This window comes from Eulemur rufifrons, chromosome 16 (assembly GCF_041146395.1).
Source record: "Eulemur rufifrons isolate Redbay chromosome 16, OSU_ERuf_1, whole genome shotgun sequence".
Lineage (NCBI taxonomy): Eukaryota > Metazoa > Chordata > Mammalia > Primates > Lemuridae > Eulemur > Eulemur rufifrons.
In genome coordinates, this window is record NC_090998.1 from 83,977,477 (window position 1) to 83,999,182 (window position 21,706).

General features: G+C 45.2%; 1 protein-coding gene and 1 long non-coding RNA gene across 13 annotated transcripts in view; one reads left to right on the forward strand and one right to left on the reverse strand.

Annotated features, from left to right (window-relative positions):
* The first annotated feature begins 350 nt into the window (after positions 1-350).
* On the forward strand, positions 351-17,093 carry LOC138396986 (uncharacterized). 5 transcript variants are annotated; one of them, XR_011235742.1, is made up of 4 exons: positions 351-3,781; positions 3,874-5,751; positions 5,882-7,159; positions 8,575-10,394. It is a non-coding gene; the product is annotated as an uncharacterized lncRNA (long non-coding RNA). The 5 variants fall into 5 exon arrangements; XR_011235740.1 differs by having other exon boundaries at positions 3,874-4,083; positions 4,636-7,159; XR_011235741.1 differs by lacking the exon at positions 8,575-10,394 and adding an exon at positions 17,050-17,093 and having other exon boundaries at positions 3,874-7,159.
* The window catches only part of LARGE1 (LARGE xylosyl- and glucuronyltransferase 1), a 499,273-nt gene continuing 491,268 nt past the window's right edge, over positions 13,702-21,706 (reverse strand). For all 8 annotated transcript variants that reach the window (XM_069490824.1, XM_069490823.1, XM_069490821.1 and 5 more), the window contains 2 exons: positions 18,142-18,337; positions 13,702-15,822 (listed from right to left, as the gene is read on the reverse strand). In XM_069490824.1, coding sequence (XP_069346925.1) covers positions 15,625-15,822; positions 18,142-18,337 — 394 coding nt within the window. In that variant the 3' untranslated portion in view covers positions 13,702-15,624. The remainder of the gene's footprint in view (positions 15,823-18,141; positions 18,338-21,706) is intronic.

Sequence of the window (21,706 nt, forward strand, 5' to 3'; positions counted from 1 at the left end):
TTATAGTTTATAATATTCAGGACAAGATATCAGAATTTCGTAAGGAGATCAAACTGTGAAGAAATTCTTCAATCATTGTGGCTGATAATTTTCTTCCATCGTCAGAGGAAGAAACCGATGATGTATTATTGATGATGTTTGAAAAATCACATCCAAATGCTGCCACAAACCATGTAGAAATATTTTCCAGAGACACATTCAACCAAAGCATTGATTGGTATTCATCTTTCAAGTTGAAAAATTAGTGGAAAGTTAAAACTTTGCATAGGATGTGTTTATGTCTAATGAAATATGGAAGAGCAATCTCCAGTGATAAATGTATTCTTTCTGAGTCAATGTTTTATTTTGAATATTCATAACTAAATATTCTTATGATTATGAATTGGAATCTTTCAACTTAGAAGGAATAAGAAAATATGCTAACTGATTGTGGAAACTGGACATGTGTGTCAAACTATTCATTATCAAGCAGGATATAGATAACCTAACTGGTACCTTGCATGCAACAAATGCCCAAGAACTTGTCTGAAAATGCTGGGAAACTGAAAAACACTGTGCTAGAAATTCCAACTTGGTTTCTCTCTTGTGTAAGCCCCCAACCCTGGACCCCATACACCCCCACAGCCTTTGCCATTACCAGCATCCCCCACCAGGTTGGGACTTCTGTTACAATTGAGGAACCTACATTGACATGTCTTAATTACCCAAAGCTCATAGTTTACAATAGAGTTCACTCTCAGTGTTGTGCATTCTATGGGTTTGGAAAAATGTATAATGACATGTATCCGTCATTATAGTATCATGCAGAGTATTTTCACACTCTAAAAACCCTCTGTGCCCCACCTAGTCAACGCTCAGTGCCCTGTCCTCAACCCCTGGCAACCACTGATCTCTTCACTGTCTCCACAGCTTTGACTTTTCCAGAGTGTCCTATAGTTGGAATCATACAGTGTGTAGCCTTTCCAGATTGGCCTCTTTCACTTAGTAAAATGCATTTAAGTTTCCTTCATGTCTTCTGATGGCTTGATAGCTTATTTCTTTTCAGTGCTGAATCATACTCTGTTTTCTGGACAAATAAACTTGTACCACAAGTTTATTTGTCCATCCACCTACCAAAGGACATCTTGGTTGCTTCCAAGTCTTTGCAATTTTGAAGAGAACTGTTGTAAATGTCCACATGCGGGTTTTTGTGTGGACGTGAGTTTTCAGCTCCTTTGGGTAAACACCAAGGAACACTATTGCTGGATTGTGTGACAAGAGTGTGTTTAGTAAGAAACTGCTGCACTGTCAAAGTGCCTGTACCACGTTGCGTTCCCACGGCAGTAAATGACAGCTCTTGTTTCTCCCTGTCCTGACCATTATTTGGTGGTGTCAGTGTCTCAGGTTTTGGTCATTTTAGTAGCTGTGTTGTGGTATCTCGTTGTTTTAATTTTCATTTCCCTGATGACACATGATGTGGAACATCTTTCCATATGTTTATTTACCACCTTTACATCTTTGGTGAGATGTCTGTTAAGGTGTTTGGCCCTTAAGCAGGTTGGTTGTTTTCTTATCATTGAGTTTTAAAGAGTTCTTTTTACACTTTGGATAACAGTCCTTTATTAAATGGATCCTTTGCAAACAGTGTCTCCCAGTCTGTGGCTTGTCTTCTTTTTCTCTTGACATTGTCTTTCACAGAACGGAAGTTTTTAATTTTAATGAAGTCCAGCTTGTTAATTATTTCTTCCACAGATCATGCCTTTGGTGTCATATTTAAAAGTCACTGCTATACCCAAGGTCACTTAGGTTTTCTCTTGTGTTATCTTCTGGGAGTTTTATAGTTTTGTGTTTTATATTTAGGTCTATGATACATTTTCAGTTAGTTTTTGTGAAGGGTATAAGGTCTGTGTCTAGATTCATTGTTTTGCATGTGAGTATCCAGTTGTTCTAGCACAACTTCTTAAAAAGACTATCTTTGTTCCATTGTATTGCCTTTGCTCCTTTGTCAAAGATCAGTTGTCTCTATTTCTGTGGGTTTATTTCTGAGCTTTCTATTCTGTTCCATTGATATATTTGTCTGTTCTTTCACCGATACCACACTGTCTTGATTACTGTCACTTTATAGTAAGTCTTGAAGCTGGGTACCATCAATCCTCCAACTACATTCTTCTTTTTCAATATCATGTTGGCTATTCTGGGTCTTTTGCCTGTATGTGAACTTTATCATCAGTTTGTCAATATTCACATCATAACTTGCTAGGTTTGGATTTGGATTGGATTGTATCTACAGATAAAGTTGAGAAGAACTGATATCTTGACAATACTAAGTCTTCCTCTCTATGTACATATCTCTCCATTTAGTTCTTCCTTGCTTTCATTCATCAGGGTTTTATAGTTTTCATCATAGAGACCTTGCGCATATTTTGTTAGAGTTATACCTAAGTATTTCATTTCTGAAGGCATTAATGTGAATGGTATTGTGTTTTTAATTTCAAGTTCCTCTCGTTCATTGCTGGTATGTAGGAAAGCAAGTGATATTTGTGTATTACCCTTATATCCTGCAAGTTTGCTATAATCACTTATTAGTTCCAGGAGTCTTTTGGCAATTCTTTCACATTTTCCACAAAAACACAGGTGACCATGTCATCTGTGAACAAAGACAGTTCTATTTCTTACTTCCCAGTCTGTATACCTCTTATTTCCTTTCCTTGTCTTGTCGCATTCACTGGTACTCCCAGTATGGTGTTGAAAAGGGGTGGGTAGAGGGCATACTCTTCCCTTGTTCCTGATCTTAGTGGGAGAGCTTTCAGCTTCTCGTCACTAAATATGATATCAGCTGTAGGTTTTTTGTAGATATTCTTTATCAAGTTGAGAAATTTCCTCTCCATTCCTAGTTTACTGAGAATTTTTATCATGAGTGGATTTTGAATTTTGTCAAATGCCTTTTCTGCATCTACTGATATGATCATGTAATTTTTCTTCCTTAGCTGGTTGAAATAATGGATTACATTCATTTCTGAATGTTGAACAGCCTTGCATAACGGGGATAAATCCCACCTGATGGTGGTATATAATCCTTTTTATACATTGTTGGATTCAATTTGCCAATATTTTGTTCAGGATTTTCCTATCTATGTTCATGAGAGATATTGATCTGAAGTTTTCATTTCTTGTAATGTCTTTGTCTGGTTTTGGTATTAGGGTAATGGTGGCCTCATAGGATGACTCAGGAAGTATTACCTCTGCCACTATCCTCTGAAAGAGATTGTAGACAATTGGTGTAATGTCTTCTTAAATGTTTGGTAGTCAATCTGATTTCTTACCGTTGCTCACCACCTGGGCTCTTGAGACCCTGCTGGACCTCCACCCTGGCAAAATGGGAGAACCAAAACCAGCCGTAAGTTGATTTAAGAAAACAAAGATATGTGATATTCTTGAATATCTGAGTTTGTTGCTTGAGATTCACAACCACTATACAGGCTCAGCTGCCCTTGGGTTTTATAAATTATCCTAGAATCCTTTTAATACATTCTTTCATATTTGAAGTTAATTCAAAGTGAATTCATTACTTGCATCCAAAAGTAAGCCCCTACCTAAGACAGAGACCCTACCTGTGCAGCCACATTAATTTCTTAAGGTGACTCTTTCTTTTATCTCTGGCTAGGAATATTTTAAATCATATTATCAGGTTTCATTTTTTAGGGTTCTGACATCCCACGACAGGTGTTTTGCTTTTTTGAAGAGTCAGTTCCAGGAGTCATGTCCATTTTTCTCCTCGAATTTGACAGCTGCATGATCAAAGGTTAGTGCCGGGGGGAGCGGGGGGGCTTCCTCCCTTCACCCCCTGTTGATTCCGTTCTGACTTTTTTTTTTTCATTTCCTCATTATTTCCAGACAACCAGTCAGTAGTTCCTTATCGATCTAAATCAAGTTCTAGCTGCTTCCTCTACCAGCTGAGCAAGGAACCGCCAGCCAGTCAAGCGGAGAATTTATTAGCCATCATTCCTCCTGCAGAATTAGTCTCCCTAGAGATGTGTGGCTCCTGGAATCTTTCCCGTGTGGCTTTGCACATCTGGAGGACAACAGAAGCGATGCTTAGGCCTGGTATGAATAGCACCTGTGGGGGCTGTCTTTGTTATTTAAACCATTCGTACAGCCAACACTCTCTGAAATCCGTTGACTGTTAAACTGAAGCCAAAAGTTGGAGAGAAGCAGTTGGAAAGAACACAGAAAGAGACATGGGCACTAGGAGTGTGACGCTCAAAGCCCCTGCTTTGCCACGGACTCACTCTGTGATCCTGAACAGCCATTTTAACTTGCTGGGCTTTACTATTCCCATCTATAAAGTGGGAATAATCATCTCTTTTCTGGGTAGCTCAGAATATTGTCTGGTAAAGTATTTGTAAACATAATTTCTGTTTAAATGTATGATATTGCCATGATCTGGCCATGATTGCCAGAATTCCCAACCCCCCATTCCTATATTAATTACTGTTCTGGCCACGCAAAAGGAAGCAGAGGAAAGAAAACTAACATCTGGTCAATGCTACATAGGCACCAAGCTCTATGCTAAGGATATCACATTTCATTTCATTTAACCTTCACACTAGCCCCACGTAGTCTGTATTAACTCATATTTCTGTGTTCATTCTGCAGATCGACCTCAAAGAGTTTAAGTGATTACTTACCAAAGTTTCACAGCTGGTAAATTTCAGAGATGAAGTTCAAGTTCTGGGATCACTACAAAGCTGGTGAATGTGTACCTGTGCCATGTACACAGAGTCCACTGGAAAGGGGGTGAGGGCATGAGTAGCTGGAATTCCAAGTCAGTCTTAAGCCTTTTATCCTTGCCATGCAGAGGAACTAGACACCCCCCTCCCCCGCCCCCGCCCCCGCAAGAGATAGTGCCTCTCCCCATAGGACACAGAAAGCCTTTAAACAGCCCTTAACAGAACAGACACAGGAAAGGCTATAGAAATCACCTTAACCAACTCTCCCATATTAGGGATGAGGAAGAGGAGGTTAAGAGAGAGGAATGATTTGCTCAAGAATGAGCAGCAGTGTAAAGATGGGCTTGGGAAGAGAATTCAAGTCCATTCATTTGCTAATTCGTTTAACAATATCTATTTAGTACCTAACACGTGTTAGAATCTGGAGCCCCCCCTGGTGAATAAAATCAGCTCCAGCTCTTACCCACCTATAGAGCTTACAGCCTTAGGGAGGCAGCCATCAAACCAGTCATCGCATAAACACACGTGAGATTCAGCAGTGACAGGTGTTGTGAAGGAGGAGAAAGACTTGGTGTTGTGAGAGCAGAGGTTTGGGGGTTTGACCTGGATGGGGAGACCGAGGAATGCTTTCTTGAGGGAGAGGTGCCAGAGCTGGGAACTGGGGAATGCCCGAGGGGCTTCTGGGTGAAGGAACAGGGACGTTTTAGGCAGCGGGGTGGAGGGTGGCTTGAGATGCGGGTGGAAATACAGGGAGAGGCCAGTGCCTGCAGCACCACCTACGCCTTGATAAGAAACTTTATCTTTGTCCTAAGAAATGCTGAAAGGTTTATCTGATTCCCATTTCCATTCCTTACCTTTAGCCACACTGACAACATTAAGGACCAGTGATAGAGAAGGCAGATTCAAGTTCTATTTATAGCCATGAGATATCCAAAGGGGAGGAAAAAAAATTCCTTCAATTCCTTGCCACATTATACTTTCCTGGCAACCTGGGCACTCGGATGACGTCTGTTTCTCTGCAAGCCCGATCAGTGTGTGCACGGTACGTGTGTGTGTACATGGACACACACACCCCTTACATGCCTGCACTTCGTCTCAGCAAACAATGTTTGACATTCTTGACGCAGGAACGACAGAGCTTATTCTGATTAGTCTCATTTAATTCCAATTAGTTTATCCACTTGGGTCATTTGATCTACAATTACCTGCTGTCACGATGCTGGAAATAATGCCCACCCCGCCTTCTCCAGACAATGATAATTCAATTGAGAGGTCTCTCCTGGCATTATGAAGTTCCACTCTCTGGTTGCAGAACACAGAGAAGACCCGGGAGGGCCATTATGAGCTGCTTTGGAAGGTCTGTGATGCCACCTGTTTGCTGTGTTGAATGTGGCTCTTCTGCATTAACCACGTGTCCCTGATGTGTTGACATCTGGCACTTCACTGACCCTGGAGGGTCCCCCACCAGGGCTAGCCAAGCTGCTTTCCACATGAAAATCCACTAGTCCAAAGCTCATACCCCTCCCCACCTCCTTCACCAAGTTACACTCTGGGCTGCTATTTCCTGCTGTGATCATCACAGAGCCAGGGACCGGACAGCTAGAGGTCAATGCTAAGCTTGCTTACCTCACCTGGCCTGCTCCTTTCCACAGAAACCCCCAGATGGCTCTTGCCCACATTTTCCTCCCACTCCCTCTGCCTCCCGACCAACCCAGTACTTCCCCGTGTGGCCCCGTGAGGCACGGCTCGCCCCTGCTCTTGGGAACTCTAATGGTCTTTTCCGTGGCCATCGTCTTCCAGCTGTTGGCCTCACCATCCCTGAATAATAAAACCTACCTTCTAAAACACCTTCCTCAGACTCTCTTTTTTCATTCCCTTCTGAGAAGTCCCACTTGAATTCTCTCTGGTCTCCTGGTGTGTGCGAGCAGGAAGGCATGGGCTGCACAGGACTGTGACCCTCTCATGATGGCATGTTCTCGACCCTCGCTCTCCCATCATAGAAATGAGGATCACGGCATCTATCTCAGAGGCTTAGTTGGAGATTAAATGAGATAATGCATCTAGCACAGACCCGGTACACGGGGCCGCTTGGCACACACCAGCTCCCTCCTCCCTTCAGTGAGCCGTGAGCCTCCCTGCTGTCTGCCTCTACCTGCCGGCTTTATCCCGCAGTCACCCAGGAATCCCGAAGAAAATCCGTGGATGATTTATTGTAAGCTTTTCAACCTTTGCTTCCTTTATTTGTTAACCTCCATCCAACCGGAGCCTTTTATTTTGCCCTTCGTAAGCCCCTTGCAGACCCCGGCACGTTCTGAGCGTGCACTTTCGATGAACTGCTTGGACCCAGCACACGCTCCCGCTGCTCTCTCTTGCGCCTGGCTCATCAAACAGTGCTCCGAGGAGCGCAGAACCTGGCGCCAGCCTGAGGATGGGCTCTGCCTCTGCTCCTGGTGAGTGACCTAGGGCACACTGGTTAACCACCCTGAGCTTTAGCTTCCTCACTGGCAACGTCAGGATAGAAATGTGCACAGTCTCTGGGCCATTTTATGAAGCAGACAGAATGATGCGTATGGAAAGTGTAGACTGTAAAGTGATGTAATACCACGAGGGTCTGTAATTAAAAATACAAGAGGCAGTTGGGATCAGCCCTCTGTCCTTCCTCTTCTGTGTGTCTGGCACTTCGCTTTCTACTTCCTGCCATCCCTATAGCCTCCCCCACCATCCAGCCTCTCACAGCCAAACCCTACCTTTCTCCCTCTCCGCAGAGCCCAGCCTTGGAGACCTTCCTTTCTTCTTTCCCTGAAAGAACTGTAGAGGGAACATCTATGAAGCGGGCAGAGAAAACCACAAGGAAGATAGAAGGCAAAGAAAGAATCCACTTTGCATGTGTGCACGTGTGTGTGTATGTGAACACTTTTATGTCCCAGGAACCATCTCCTGCAAACCTCTTAGCCCTGGGAGGCAAGGACTCTCGTCGCCTTACAGATGAAGACATGGAGGATCAGACAGATGCAAGACCTAGCTGGGCAGTGGCCCGTCCTGGATTCAAAATGAGGACTTTTTTGAGCCTGAGCCTTTCACTGCTATGAGACCTTGCTCCCCAGGCAATAAATATTTATTGAGCACCTACTGTGTGCTGGGTGCAATGCTGAGTGCTGAGAGTATAGTTTCCTTCTAAAGGAAAACAGATTCCAAAGCACCACCCTTGGATGACATTTTAAAAATGATCCCATCCAGCCAATCAGAGGAAGGCAGATTTCTCCCTCGGAGCCAGTACTGCTCCTGGCCCTCATTTCCTGTCTCATCGCTGCCCATGCCGGCTTCTCTGTGCGCGTCCTCTGCACTAAACTGAACTTCCCCGCGTCCTCTTCCAATATCTGTGGGGCTGAAGCCAGCGCGCACCAAAGGTGTTCGTGGCATGTTTGTCCCACTTAATTAATGAAAAAGGAACAACCGCAGGCCGGAAATGTCAGTGTTTCTTTCAAAATGAGATGTTAATGCCCACTGCATGTTGGTACCACACCCGGTAGGACCCAAAGGCAGAGCCAAGCCTGGCATTGCCCAAAGTAAGAGCAGTACAGTGTGTGGGACGTCATGGAGTTTAAGTCAGCGCTCATTCAGCGCGTGTGCACTGAGGGCCCTTTGGGTCAGACTGTGCACGGGTGGCGGGGACACAGTGCTGAAGGAGGCGTGGCCCTTCCTCTGTGGAGTGTCCGGTCTAGCCTGGAGACAGGAGGGTGGTGGAGGCCACTTGGTTGTGGCAACTAGAGATTTCTGTACAGGATGTTGTAATGGATACTCTTATAGTTTTCCTTTGTTTGCATATCCTATACTGATGAAAGTTTTGCAATGTTTAAACTTCCAGAGAACACAAGAGAACTGAGACTTCGGAAGTGCCCCCGGGTTCTGTCTCAGACTCTCTTCTTTACACTCCTTGGATGATCTCATGCTGCCTCTGATCTAAGGCCCTTGGGCCATTTTTCTGCATCCCAAATTCAAGTTGTAATTCTAAAGTGGCTCTCAGAAGGAGAATGTGTGAAAATCATGTTCGTTTTCTAAAGAGTGTGAAAAAGAAAAAATGAATGAAAACCAAGACATAATACAAAACAAAATAAAAAATAAAATAAAATAAAAACTGAGACTTAAACTAACACTAAACCCTGTATTAGATTCTAGAAGTTCGGTGGGGTAAATTATACTGACTTTCCGTCAGTGTGGTGAGGTGTGGAGGAAACGAGTCCTGCAATGAGAAGACAATGACCACTCACTCCGCTTGTGAGTATAGGAGTTCACGCTCTTATAGCCTCAGTTTCCTTATTTCTGAAATGACTCACCCCCTGTCTATAGCAGCGAAACTGTGCAGCAACCAGCCACAGCAGGGGCTGTGCCACCCGCCCCCAACTCCTCTGATAAATGCCCCGGAGGGCTCTCTGTTCAGGAGTGTTCCTAGTAACCAAACTCTCAGCTCCCTTTTCCTCCCCAGTGGAGCACTAACGCCGAACAGGAGGGGAAAATGGATGAAGAGAGCGTTCTCTAGCAAACAGTGCCATGTATTGACGGACTGCTTAAGGTTTACGAGGTACAGTAAACACTCACGTTCACTCCTTTCATCTTCACAAAAGCCCTAAGAGACTGGGAGGATTTCTTTCTTCTTTATAATTGAGCAAACCCAGGGCAGAGACACTAACTGGCTTCACCATCACCCGGAGGTTAGGGGGTCGGTGGAGACAAGAGCTCAGGTACGTCTGACATTAAGCATGGAGCTCGTGTATCCAGTCCTAGGACTTCCTAAAAAGAACTTCTGGAAATTCTCCCTTCTCGTTTGGTTTCATTTAAACTTTTCCCGGGGCGGGAAACAGCCAGGTCACATTGCTATCTGTTGAAGGCCCCACAGTCAGTCATTGCTGGGTTGCTGGGGCCACCTAATTGAAAACAAAACTGAATTTGTGTTTACACACACTGAAGACCAACTGCCTTGTACTATAGACATGGAAACTGAAGACCAGAGAGAGGAAGTATCTTGTTCAAGGCCAGAAATATAGTTCTGATTTCACAAACTAAAGCCTGAAGGTAAAGGCTCTTGGCGTTCACAGGATAAAAGTCCTAGTCTACCCCCTTCATGGGGAAATCAGTCCTGAATCTGGGTTAAAAACATAATAGTAGTAATAATAATAATTATAAAAAAACACAAGGCCATTTCAGGCTTCTCCACACTGGGTGGGCAACTTAAACTCCTTGGTCTCTGGGCTGATGACCATCTTCCTTCAGGTGTGACCAGGTCTCTCTGCTCAACCAAACATCAGACAAACTCCTCTGAGCCCTCTTTTCAGTTAGGCCTTGCCCTTGGGCCCTGTCTTCAGTCTTAGCAAGAATCCTGCTAAGTCAGTTTCAAGAGAATCTCTGTCCCTTCATAACTGATCAAGTTCTGTATCGTCCATCTTCGGTGTCTAAGCCCTTGGCCAGCTTTCAGCACAAATCTCATTATATCAGTTTAGCAAGAATCTCCCTACTCTTGATAGCTCCTCTTAATAATTTTCCATCCACTGTCCACCTTACTTTGCTCATTGGCTATAAATCTCCAGCTCTCTTTGCTGTATTCAGAGTTGAATCCCTTCACCCTTCCCTGCTGTGATGGTCTTGACGCCTCTTGCAATGGTCCTGAGTAAAGTCTCACGGTTTTAGCAAGTGTCAGAAAAAGTAAGATTTATCAGGTGTTGGGCAGGTGGGAGGGGGAGGAGGGGTTGGGTAAATTCACACCTGCTGGGTGCTGTGTGCACTTTCTGGGGGATGGGCACACTTGTAGTTCTGACTCAGGCAGTGCAAAGGCAATATATGTAATCGAAGTGTTTGTACCCCTGTAATATTCTGGAAAAAAAAAAAAAGAATAAAGGACAAGCTTTCTTTCTACTTTAAAAAAAAAAAAAGCTTTGTCTTTAATAGGTGTCATCTGTCTTGGAAGCCTTCCGTGATCCCCAGGCTGGTGTGACCACCTTCCTACCAAGCTCCCAACACATCTGAGGCCCCCCTGCCTTCGTTACCCGATATGGCCCCCCCACCCCACACGCACACACACCTGCGTGTCTTCCCCACAGCACCCGGGCTCTGTGAGGGCAGGGACTGCGCCGTGGTCACTTTTGAGTTATTACCAGTTGCTGGTACAGTGGCTGAACCCCAGCAACCATTTTTAAAAGTGAACCAATCAGTTGCTTCAGTGGGAGTTTTCTGCAGTATCCAGCGATGACTGCTAGACATGCTGTCAGAGCTCCACAAATGTCTGGAAATAAGCTGATTCTTAAAGGTATGAAGAGACCATGTTACGTGTGTGGTCCACGGACCAGCAGCCTCTGCACCACGTGGGGGTTTGTCAGAAACACAAAATCAGATTTTCATGAGATCCTCACAGATGATTCATTCACACAGTGAAGTTTGAGAAGCACTGGTGTAGGCCAGGAAAAGATGAAGTCGCCAGTGACTAGGCTTATTCTGACTATTAAGGTCCCTTCAAAAGCAAAGATTCTGTAATCTTTGCCAGAACTGACCAGCACTCCTTCATTTCAGAAGACATTATCTCTCAAGACTATCTGAATGCGTTGAAACAAACCAACGCACAAATCCATTAAATACTCACAGTCAGAAACCCCATATTTTTGTGGTGCCACCAATAGGTCCTTTCAGATATCACTGGTCATTTCTTGAAAATAAAGGACACTTATTAAGAACAGTTTAGTTAAATGAATAAATACAAAAATGATGGTATCCCTGACATCAGATTCTATGGGTCTGACACCTCATATGGCGGGTAACTGACATTTCATAAACTTTAACAGCATTAAGCTGGAAAACAAACCCTTAGGATCAAAAAAAGATGAGGAAAACAAAGCGTATGAACGACAAGAAGATAGGACTGCATGAGCCCAGTGGCCGCGCTGACTGCAGTCTCAGCTGGGAAGGCATCAGCACACATTAGTGGAACAACATGAGTTTGGGAGCCAGCCAGATTTTGATTCAGACGCCAGGACCCTCCATTAACCACCTGTGTGATCTTGGGCAAGTCACATAATTTCTCCGGGAGCTAGTTCTATTAGCTAAGTAAATAATAGGAATAATAATACCTTTCTTATATTATAACATGGCTGCAAGGAGCCATCAGTGCCAACTATCACAGAAGTCTTGGCTCAATAAATAGTAGCTCTTATTATAATATCTTTACCAAGAGTGTGCAGGAGCTGTGTCTGAGAGGTGATTTTAATCATGCTTCTTTCACTAACACAGAGCTCCCTAAAGGCCTGGTGACCACAAATGAAGCCTTAGCTCAAAGACAGTAGAGTCTTTGAAAGGAACAGAATTAAAGTAGGGTCTGTCCTTTCATGAAGGGGCACAAAGAGCTATTAGTCAACTCCGCAAATACGTCCTCTGTAAATCAGCTCAACACAGCTGGAGAGATCGCTCTGAAGCACTGTGCTGAGTCAGGGCCCAACGGGGAGCTTAAGCTTCAGTGACTCTCACCTGTTACAAGTAATCTAAGACACCACCCAGGAGGAGCATTCAGGAAATCAATTACTACCCCCTAGAGTTGAACCCAGCTGTCTGAACATGATTATAGATTGCCCAGGTCCATTTCAAATCAATTTTCAACAAGTCCACAGGCATAGTAAGATCTGGAGCATCTAGGAGAGATTGCTGTCTGGACTGTGTTATTGGGTGGATGTTGAAGAAAGAATAGAAAAGCAATAATCTTCCCGTGTCGGTTCAAATGCTCTTGTCTGCCAGTGTTTAATATCTGTTTCCTTCTTATTGGGGAAGGGAGCAGCATTACAGGTTATATGGCTTTGGGTAGTAGGATGTGAGTTTGGGGACGTTACTTGATTTCACAGGACTCAGTTTTCTCATCTATAAACAGTAATATCCACTTTGCAGTTTTGCTCCAAAGGTTCACTACACCAATGTGTGCAAAAGGCTCTTGCACTTAGTGGCTACCCACTAAATCTTAGTTCTTCCCATACACTGAATGTTAAGGGGGCCAAATTAGACTACCCTGTCCTTCCTCTCAACTGAAAGCCAAGAGAGTATTAGCTTTTTTAAGCATAAAAACATTAGTGTAACCCATTTAAAAGCTTGTTTTACCCCAGGGAATTGATACAAAAGAATCAACATCCTTTGCAATTACCTCTATCCAATGGCTGCAGCTCCCGACACATGAGGGGGGCTGGCGATGAACTGCCGTTCCCAGTGTAAATTCTGGGAATTCATGCCCTTGGCGCTGCAGACCTCAGCCTCCATTGGGTTGGCAGCTTCTCTGTTGAACTTGGGCCTCAGCCAACATCTGAGCTCCAGCTTTAAGTGAGATTGGCTTAGAGTGTCAGGCACCTGACTTAGGGGAAATAGGATTTTCTCCTGTTGGTGTGGAGTGTCAGTTTCTGGCTTTAATAGATTCAGTGTACATGAAGCTACATCATCCCCCAGTTTGTACCTATTGTCTCAAAGTAATTAGCACCGTCTTTCATTCTCAGAAGTGACCCAGTTTGGACAGCAAATTATACGGTCACCGGCTATGCCCATAAAAATACAAGCGAAAGCAAGATGGCTGAGCATGATTCAGGGGCCAAGAAAATTTTTTTAAAATAAAAGGCTTTAGGGGATTAAAAATTGATTTCTTAGCATGGAGGAACCAGTGCTACCAGCAGATTTTCACTTGGCTCAAGGAGCTGGTAATGATTAATTCAAAAACTGCATCAATACGAGCACACCTACTAACAGTGGTCCTCTCCAGGGAAGGAAGAGAAATCCGTGTGTATGTGTGTACCTCAGGGAGAGGAAAAGGCAGTGATGTGCTGCTGGTAAATATTTAACAGCCGGCTCCTGGGAATGAGAAGGGTGATCGCTGAACATGGGAGTTCAAAGAGATGAGAATGATAAATTCTCCTGAGCACGCAGGAGCTGGCCCAGCACACCACTGAAGAAATTGGACTTGAACGTGTCCTTTGAACACTTTTTTGTAATGTTTCACTTTTTATATATCTTGCTTTTGTAACCATGCTGCATACATGCTATATATGTATATGCTCTCTTTCTATATATAGCTAGACCTACATACATAAATATACTTATCTGTATCTATGCAAGGATTGGTCCTAATTGTGATGCTCCTAATTTTTGCATAAATCTCAGTGAAACATCCACTTGCGCATGTAACACAGAGTGATCTCACAAGTCAGACTGCCATGAGGTTCCCTGTGACTACCAGGCCAAAGGATGGAACGTTCACTCTATTGGCGATTACCACCATTTACCCGGCTAGCTCACATCTGGCATAATAAAACATCTGGCCTCAGTGTTGAGACAGAAGCTACATGGAAAATTTGAAAATGGTTTCAGGGTTAGAGGATAAAGTAAAATCTAACTTCGGCAAGGAGAGGAAAGAAAAGGTTAAAGTTCAAATGATGAGAAAAATAAAATGGGAGAACAGAAAGTACGAAGTTGCTGTTTATCAATTTTGATTTTGCTCAGACTCGAAGTGTGTCTCGGTCGCTTCTTGCAAGAGTGGGAGGGGAAGGGGGAGGAAACAGTCTGTACTTTCATTTATTGAATGCAGCTTTCGTTGGTCACATTGCAACTCAATACAAACAGCCCAGCGGAGGGTAGGGCATTAACTCTGGTTCTCATCAATGTAAACACAACATTAATATTGAAGAGTAAAGAAAATGGGTAAAAAGTCCAGTGTCTCCTCGATCTGCGTAAAGGTGAAGGTGCTTGCCTACCCTTGGACAGGTCCCAAAGGGAGACAGACTGAGGTTGTAATTTCTTCCCATCATCCACAGTGAAGCAGGCAAGAACACAGAGGACCTAGCACGTTCTTTCTGTGGGTTTTCAAATGGATGTGTGAATTTTCAGAACTGGGCTCGCATGAATTACTCAAGTTCTTCCAAAGGCCTGAGAGGTGCGTACCTTTCGTGTGCACTGAAATAGTTCCTTCGAAGCCCTTTCCCGTGGATCGATCACCGCCCATAGAAAACGGGACCTGTGTGGAGCAGCCAGCCCTCGCAATTCCACAGTGCCCAGGGCGGCCCTGGATCCTGGGCAGTAAGGAACTCAGCCGTGGGAGCCTCGGTGACAGTCCTGAAGGAAGCCGCCCACATTCAGACACTGGCTGGAGACTCCCGTCCTCCTTGCTGGGCCACTGCTGATAAAGGGACCTGGTTGAGGCAGCTCATTTTCCTTTAGAGCCTTAAAGGATCGGATTTTCGATTTTGGATCGCCAGACCAAAAACAAATAAACAAACAGACAAAATCCCCCAAAGAAAAACAAATCAAAACAAGAGTGACTTCGGGGATAAGGAACCAATGAACCCCACCTCCAGGACCCACCAGATACAGTGTCCCTGTTGGGTTTTTCCAACTGGTTGGTTCAGATCATTGATTTGCCCTCCCCCTTTGGATACCCAGCTAGACTGCAGGGCAAGAGAGAAAGTTTCCTCTAAATGAAGAGACAGTTTTGCTTTTATTTCCTGGGATGACTAACCTCCAGCACCCTGACTTCCCCTCCTCCCCAGCCCTGACAAGAAACATAATTATTAAAAAGCAATAGGAACACCCTAAAGCCCTGCCTTGGTTTTGAGGCTTTGTGGCAAGAGGATAACCCCTGTACTTCCTCTTACCCCGCCATGTCCCCTTTCTTGAAGAGACTTGTGGGGGTGGGCTGTTTTTTCACCCTTTGGGGATGCTGGGTAGGGGCAGAGGGAGGCTGGCTGGATCCTTGTCCAAGATCTCCGTAGTGAGGGCAGCTTTGTTGGGCCAAAGAGACAAATAAAAACAAACCAAAAAGCATTGCTCAATTTCGAATTTGAAGGCTGGGCCCCAAACAGCGAGTGGCTCTTCCCCTGCAGCGTGTCTCTCCCTAGTGGTGGGCTTCTTGGTGCTAGCTGTTGTTCTCGGCCGTGAGATATTTCAGGGCAGCAAAGCCATAGCGGCGGGACATGTCCTGCTGAAACTCCTCCTTCAGGGTTTTGAGACAGATGCGGTATTGCTTGTTGGAACGGAACTTGGTGATGTCGAAGCTGGGGGCGTGAGGCATGTGGATCATGTAGGCGTTGGGCAGCACAGTGAACTCGTATTCCTGGAAGGAGGTAAGAGCAGCGTGAGAACTTGCAAGGACCCCCCGTAACACATGGGGAAGGCCCAAGGGAATGAATGACCCAAAGAATGACACCAACACACCAGCCAGCACACGGACAGCACAACAGCTCTGGAGCAGGAAAGTTCAGGGCTGTTTCCATGACCTTGGACAAGATACTTAGCTTCTCTGAGCCTTTATTTTCTTGTGTATAAAGTGAAAGTAATACTATCTACCTTGATGAATGACTGTGAGGATAAAACCAATGACATATGGATGGTGCTGAGCAGAGCTCATGGCCCATAAAAGGTCTTGATAAATGTGAGCTCACACCCACGTGGACACTCGAGGATGAAGCAAGCCGTGGGATATTCTCTAGCTCAATCAACTGACATCTGTTTATGTGATCCTTCACAGGACTTGAAGAGATCTGACAGGCTCAACAAAGTAGTGCAAAAAAAGGGACGAAAAAAGAATGAAAGATAAGATGAAAATAAAAACAAATGTTTCATTGGACTGAAGCCCACCAAGGATAAAACTCTCCCCCATACATGCTATTACAAGTGACACCATCAGACAGTATCCTCAACGTGGCAGACCACAGCTAAATACACCAAAAATAAAAGGCCTCTGCATAGCCAAAACAGGTGAGACGAATATAGGTCACGTAGCTCAGAGGAGAACCCAGCACGCTTGCACTCACGTGCATTTACTCTGATTTTGGACATAATGTCTCATAAGCTTGGGTCTAGTTTCTCAGGCCAGAGCAGATGAGAATAAATTCAGAAAGGGAAAATCAGGATGGGCAAAGGTAGCTGATACAGGTAGAAATATACAGATAGGAGCAAGAAATGACAGTTGCTGGGGAGGAATGAGTGAGAAAAAGCATGAAAAGGAAATGCAAGACCTCCCAGAGCTGACCTGTCTGGGACGTTTCATGTAGGGCCAAGGAGTCTCTCCAAGCCCACGAGCCCCCAAGGGTGTGGCTGTCCTACCTGTCGGGTATACGTTCATTATTTTCTTAAGTCACTGGGAAGGGTAAAATTACGTTTGGCATGGGCTATTGGCAAAGAAAGAAAAATATGCAATACATTTTCAAGAGTTCTGTCAAAACTGTCTAAAACAAACAAAGCCCAGGTCTTCATGCTGGAGAAATTAACTTTCTCTGAACCAGTTCATCTCACAAGAGTGCTGGACACATGAATATTACATTTCTTTTCTTTCGAGCAGGAGCTGAGGCAGCCTGGACATTGCTGTGCATGAGCAGCACTGCGCTCGCTGCAAGTATTATTGAAAATACAGATGACAGCCAGTCCTTCTGTTGTTAAGTATGAACACCGCTCTCCAACCTCTGTCTCCATCAGTGGTCCTCAGCCACCACCAGAGACTGCTCTCAAGCATGCTGGATCTGTTGGAAAGTTCTCCTGGTGATTTTTCTGAACGGCCAACCTCAGCCCAGCTTGAATTGGAGTTGCTCTTTAGAAAAATGTTTACACTGTGCTCCAGGACGTAGTTTGGAGAAGGGCATGTAAAGAAAAAAGTGGGGCTGGGGGACCCAGGCATCTTTCTCTTAACTTAACCAGAGCAGCTTTGCATTTGTTTAACACAGGAATCAACAAACTACGGCTCATCTGACCTGCTGGGTGTTTTTGTAAATAAAGTTTTATCGAAACACAGCCACACCCATTCGTTTAAACATTGTCTACGACTGAACTACAACAGCCAAGTTGAGTGGTTGCAAAGGAGACCTGCAGGCCCCCATGAAGCCCCAAATACTTACTATCTGGTCCTTTATAGAAAAAGTTTGCTGATCTGTGGTTTCACCTAGCAGAATTCTGCAGATTTCTTTTGAAAGAGGTGCTCAGTGAGGATTAGCTGAATGAATGAAGGGGTTCATGACTAAACACAGCCTAAAATTCATTAGCCTAAATCATTCCACTCAAAGGGTGGAATAATTAGCTTAGCAGCATGCTGTGTCATTTATATGGAACTCTTAGGATGCCCTGCCAATTATAGACTCAAAGGCCGAGTGATGGATGGTCACTATTTGCTTGTCTTCATCACCTGCTTGGGTGAGGATGAGGGGTGAAATGGTTTGTCACAGGAAACTTACACTTACCTGGGTCCTGGCCAGGAACTCAACTCTCACCCAAGGGTAGAGGAATGGGATGAACAGCCCCAGAGATTAGCAAGCCACATTCTCAACTCTAGGTCCCTGAGCACGTCTTGTTCCCTCTTAGGTCTCCACTTTCTTGTCAGCTCTAAGATCTAGGCCTCTCCCTTCCCCACCCAGCAACCAGGCGAATGTTCTGTTCTTCTCACCTGCGCATCCAGTTCCATGATATGAGCCACCTTGTTCCAGCCAAAGCCCACGAACCTCCGGTCATACTCAGGGCAGTCACGTCTCACAACAACGTATGGCTCGAAATCAGCCTCCCATTCGACCCGGTAAGGCGTGGTGGCAGTCCGCCACTTGGCGAAGTTTGTGGGTGCGTGACCTTTCGTCCAGACGTGGTACCTGGGACACAGAGAGAAAAGCCACTGGGTAAAGGGAAGGAAGCTGAGCTTTCAAAACGCGGCTGGTTTGGAAGAAGAGCTACATGCTGATATAGTCCTCGGTGTGGGCTGAGCTGTGTCCCCCCTCAAAAGCAATGTTCAAGTCCTCACCCCCAGTACCCGTGAAAGTGACCTATTTGGAAACAGGGTAATCAAGTTAAGATGACATCATAGCGGGTCAGGGTGGGTGCTAATCTAATGACTAGTGTCTTTAAGAGGACAAATCAGACACAGAGACACACAGCAAAAATATGATGTACAGATGTAGGCAGAGAATGGAATGATGCATCAATAAGCCAAAGAATCCAAGGACTGCCGGCAACCACCAGAAAGAGGGCAGACAAGGGCAAGGGAGACTTTTTCCCTCGAGCCTTTGGAGGAAGCGTGGACCTGCCAACACCTTCACTTTGGACTTCTGGCCTCCAGAACTGTGAGTGAATAAGACGCTGTTATGTTAAGCCACCCAGTTTGTAGTACTTTGTTGTGCAGCCCCAGGAAATTAACCCAGTTGGTTATGTATGCCCTTCTTTGCCAACAAGGAGATTCTCACCATGAAAGGGTAAGAGAACTCCTAGGGTGCTCTGTGTCACTTATAAGGACACAACTGCAGGTTGGGCTGCAGTGTGGTTTCCCAGCTAGGTACCACTGAGGCAGGCAGACGTTTAAGATGGCCCTTCATAACGCTCACCCTGTAGAATGTCCTCCCCCTTGGGGCAGAGCCTGTGAGTTTGGCATCACTCCTGGGATTATGTTACATTATACGGCAAAGGGATTTCTGTAGACATAATTAAGGTGACTAATCAGTTGACCTTGGATTAATTAAAAAAGAGATGACTGGGGTGGGCCTGGCCTAACCATGTGATCCTTCAGAGCTGGGAGAAAGCAAAGAATCATGTTGGAGCTGCCTGTGGGGCCACGTGGCAAAGAACTCGACTCTAGGAGCTGAGAGTGGCCCCGGCCGAAAGCCAGCAGGAGAATGGGGGCCTCAGGCCCACAGCTGCTAGGAAAGGAGTTCCGCCACCCACCAGCCAGCGGGGAGGAGGACCACGTACTCTAGTGGAGAACGGCAGCTTTGCCGACTCCTTGCATTCTGCCCAGTGAGACCCGAGCACACCATTAGCCATTCCCTGCCCCGACCTCTGGTCCCCAGAGGCTGTGAGATCATAAATTTGTATTGTTTAAGCTATGTTTGTGGTAATTTGTTACACAGCAATAGAAAATGAATATAACCATATAACCACAATTAAAAAAACAGCTAATATCTATTAGCCACTTCCTATGTACTGGGACTATTTTAAATGTTATGTAGATAGGTATTGTTTTAAATTCTTATAACTTACTCAATGTCAAATAGCACATGGTGGAGCTGGGACGCAAACCGAGGTAGTCTGGCTCAAGGGCCAGGATCCTTAACCATTTGCTGGGTTACCTCTCTCACCTGTCACTGTCCCCACACTCTCTGGCCTACAGAACAAGTACTCAATGCTTATACACTAAATTGAATAAATCAATGAATGAATAATCCAACAATGTGAGTGGCACCTACGACAGAGGCCCATGAGTGGGACAGGAATATGCCTCTGGAAACCACAGAGAGGTGGCAGCAAGCAGGTGTCTTGTGAAGGACCAGACAGGGCCCAAGAGAAAGGGGTCAGGGACAGTATTAACAGTATCCAGAGCTAGAAAGAAAAGCTTCATGGAATGAAAGCAAGACAGGAAGGTGGGAACCCAACAGCTCAGCTATACGGAGAAAGTTAGTGGAAGTCTGGGTTCCATCTCATCCTTGGGGAAGGCTCTGTAAAGCAAGGGAAGCTCTAAGTGACAGTGAGTGTTCCGTGTGGCCCGTGGAGCTGCTCGGGCATGGAATGCAGCTGACTGGACATCCCCGGACGCTCAGGGCACGGTCCAGTGTGGTTGAACAGGCACTGGCCAGCACATGGACTTTCGTCAAGTTGTGTCGCTGGGTGACATGGCCTGGCTGGGGCAAGTCAGGGACGTGAATCTCAGCTTTCAATGCAGCAACTTCCACCAAAACCAAAGTCACTTAAATGGAAGAAAAATGAAAGCTTGATCAATATGACTTTAATGGAGTGTGAAAAAGAGGGATATTGTGAGAGATGTCAACCTTGGGTCTAATCCAAAAATTAGGCCAAGAAACAGTCGCTTTTCCATTTGTGAACTTGCTGAACAGGCAGTCCTGACACCTGATGCCTTTGACAGAACTGGCGCAGCACGGCTGATGGCTGTGAACCCACGTCACGGTCAAAGCACGGCACTGGCGAGCCATTGGCCAGGGTTCAAATCCCACCCCTGCCACTCAGGAGCTGAAGAACTTTGCAGAACAAAGTACTTTAACTAGGCTTTAATTTCCTCTTGTGTCAACTGGGGAAAATAATACCTACCTGGTCGCATTGCCAAGGAGCTTATATGAAAAAGCGTAAAGTGCTTGTGTGGTACTGCTGTGCTGGAGGAATTCAACAGATGTTAGTTCCCTAATAGGCAGTTCAACACAGTGGTTAAAAACGGTGGTTCTGGAGGCAGCCTGCCTGGGTTTGGATTCCGCCATTCAACAGGTGTAGACAGGATAACTACTCGGTACCTTGGTTTTAATAATAATACCCGCCTCACAGATTTGATGATTAAGTGAATTAACTCACATAAAATACTCAGAGCAGTCACTGATACATATATCAGTAATTGTGCCAAAAATGAGGACATTCTCTTTTTGCCTCCCAGATGTGATGTCAGTTCCTGGTGGTCTTGCTCTCAATGATATTGATAGCCATTTTATTTGTCTATGGAGGCGTCTTTAGAATCTAAACTCTTGGCCGATTATCATATGGAAAAGAAGGAAAAAGAACAGGGACGGGCTGGGACAGCTGCATCAGTTCTGTCGATCTGGCTGGAGGGGCAGCTTCCATCTGCTCTGCCTGGACACCGACAGTGTGCCAAATGGCCGGGCAATTAACCTGCCATGAAAACAAGCCACAGACTGGAAGTGACCTGAGGAACCTAGTGTCAGTTCAGCAAACGTTAAACTTCAGGGGTTGGTCTCTGAGCCTGGCAACGACAGGTGGCACCCAGAAAACGGTGATGAGGTGATGAGAGAGGTTTCCTGGGTATACCGTGCAGGACGCCGTTGAAGAGAAGAGATTTGGGGCACTTTGCTTTGTTCTCACACTTGAATGTGCCCCCAAATCATGACAACCAGAGTTTCTAATGCGGGAGGTCTGGGCAGGTTGAGACTTTGCATTTCTAACATGTTCCCAAGGGACGTGGATCTCCTGGTCCAAGGAGAACACTCTGGAACCACTGTCCTAGAGGACTTGTT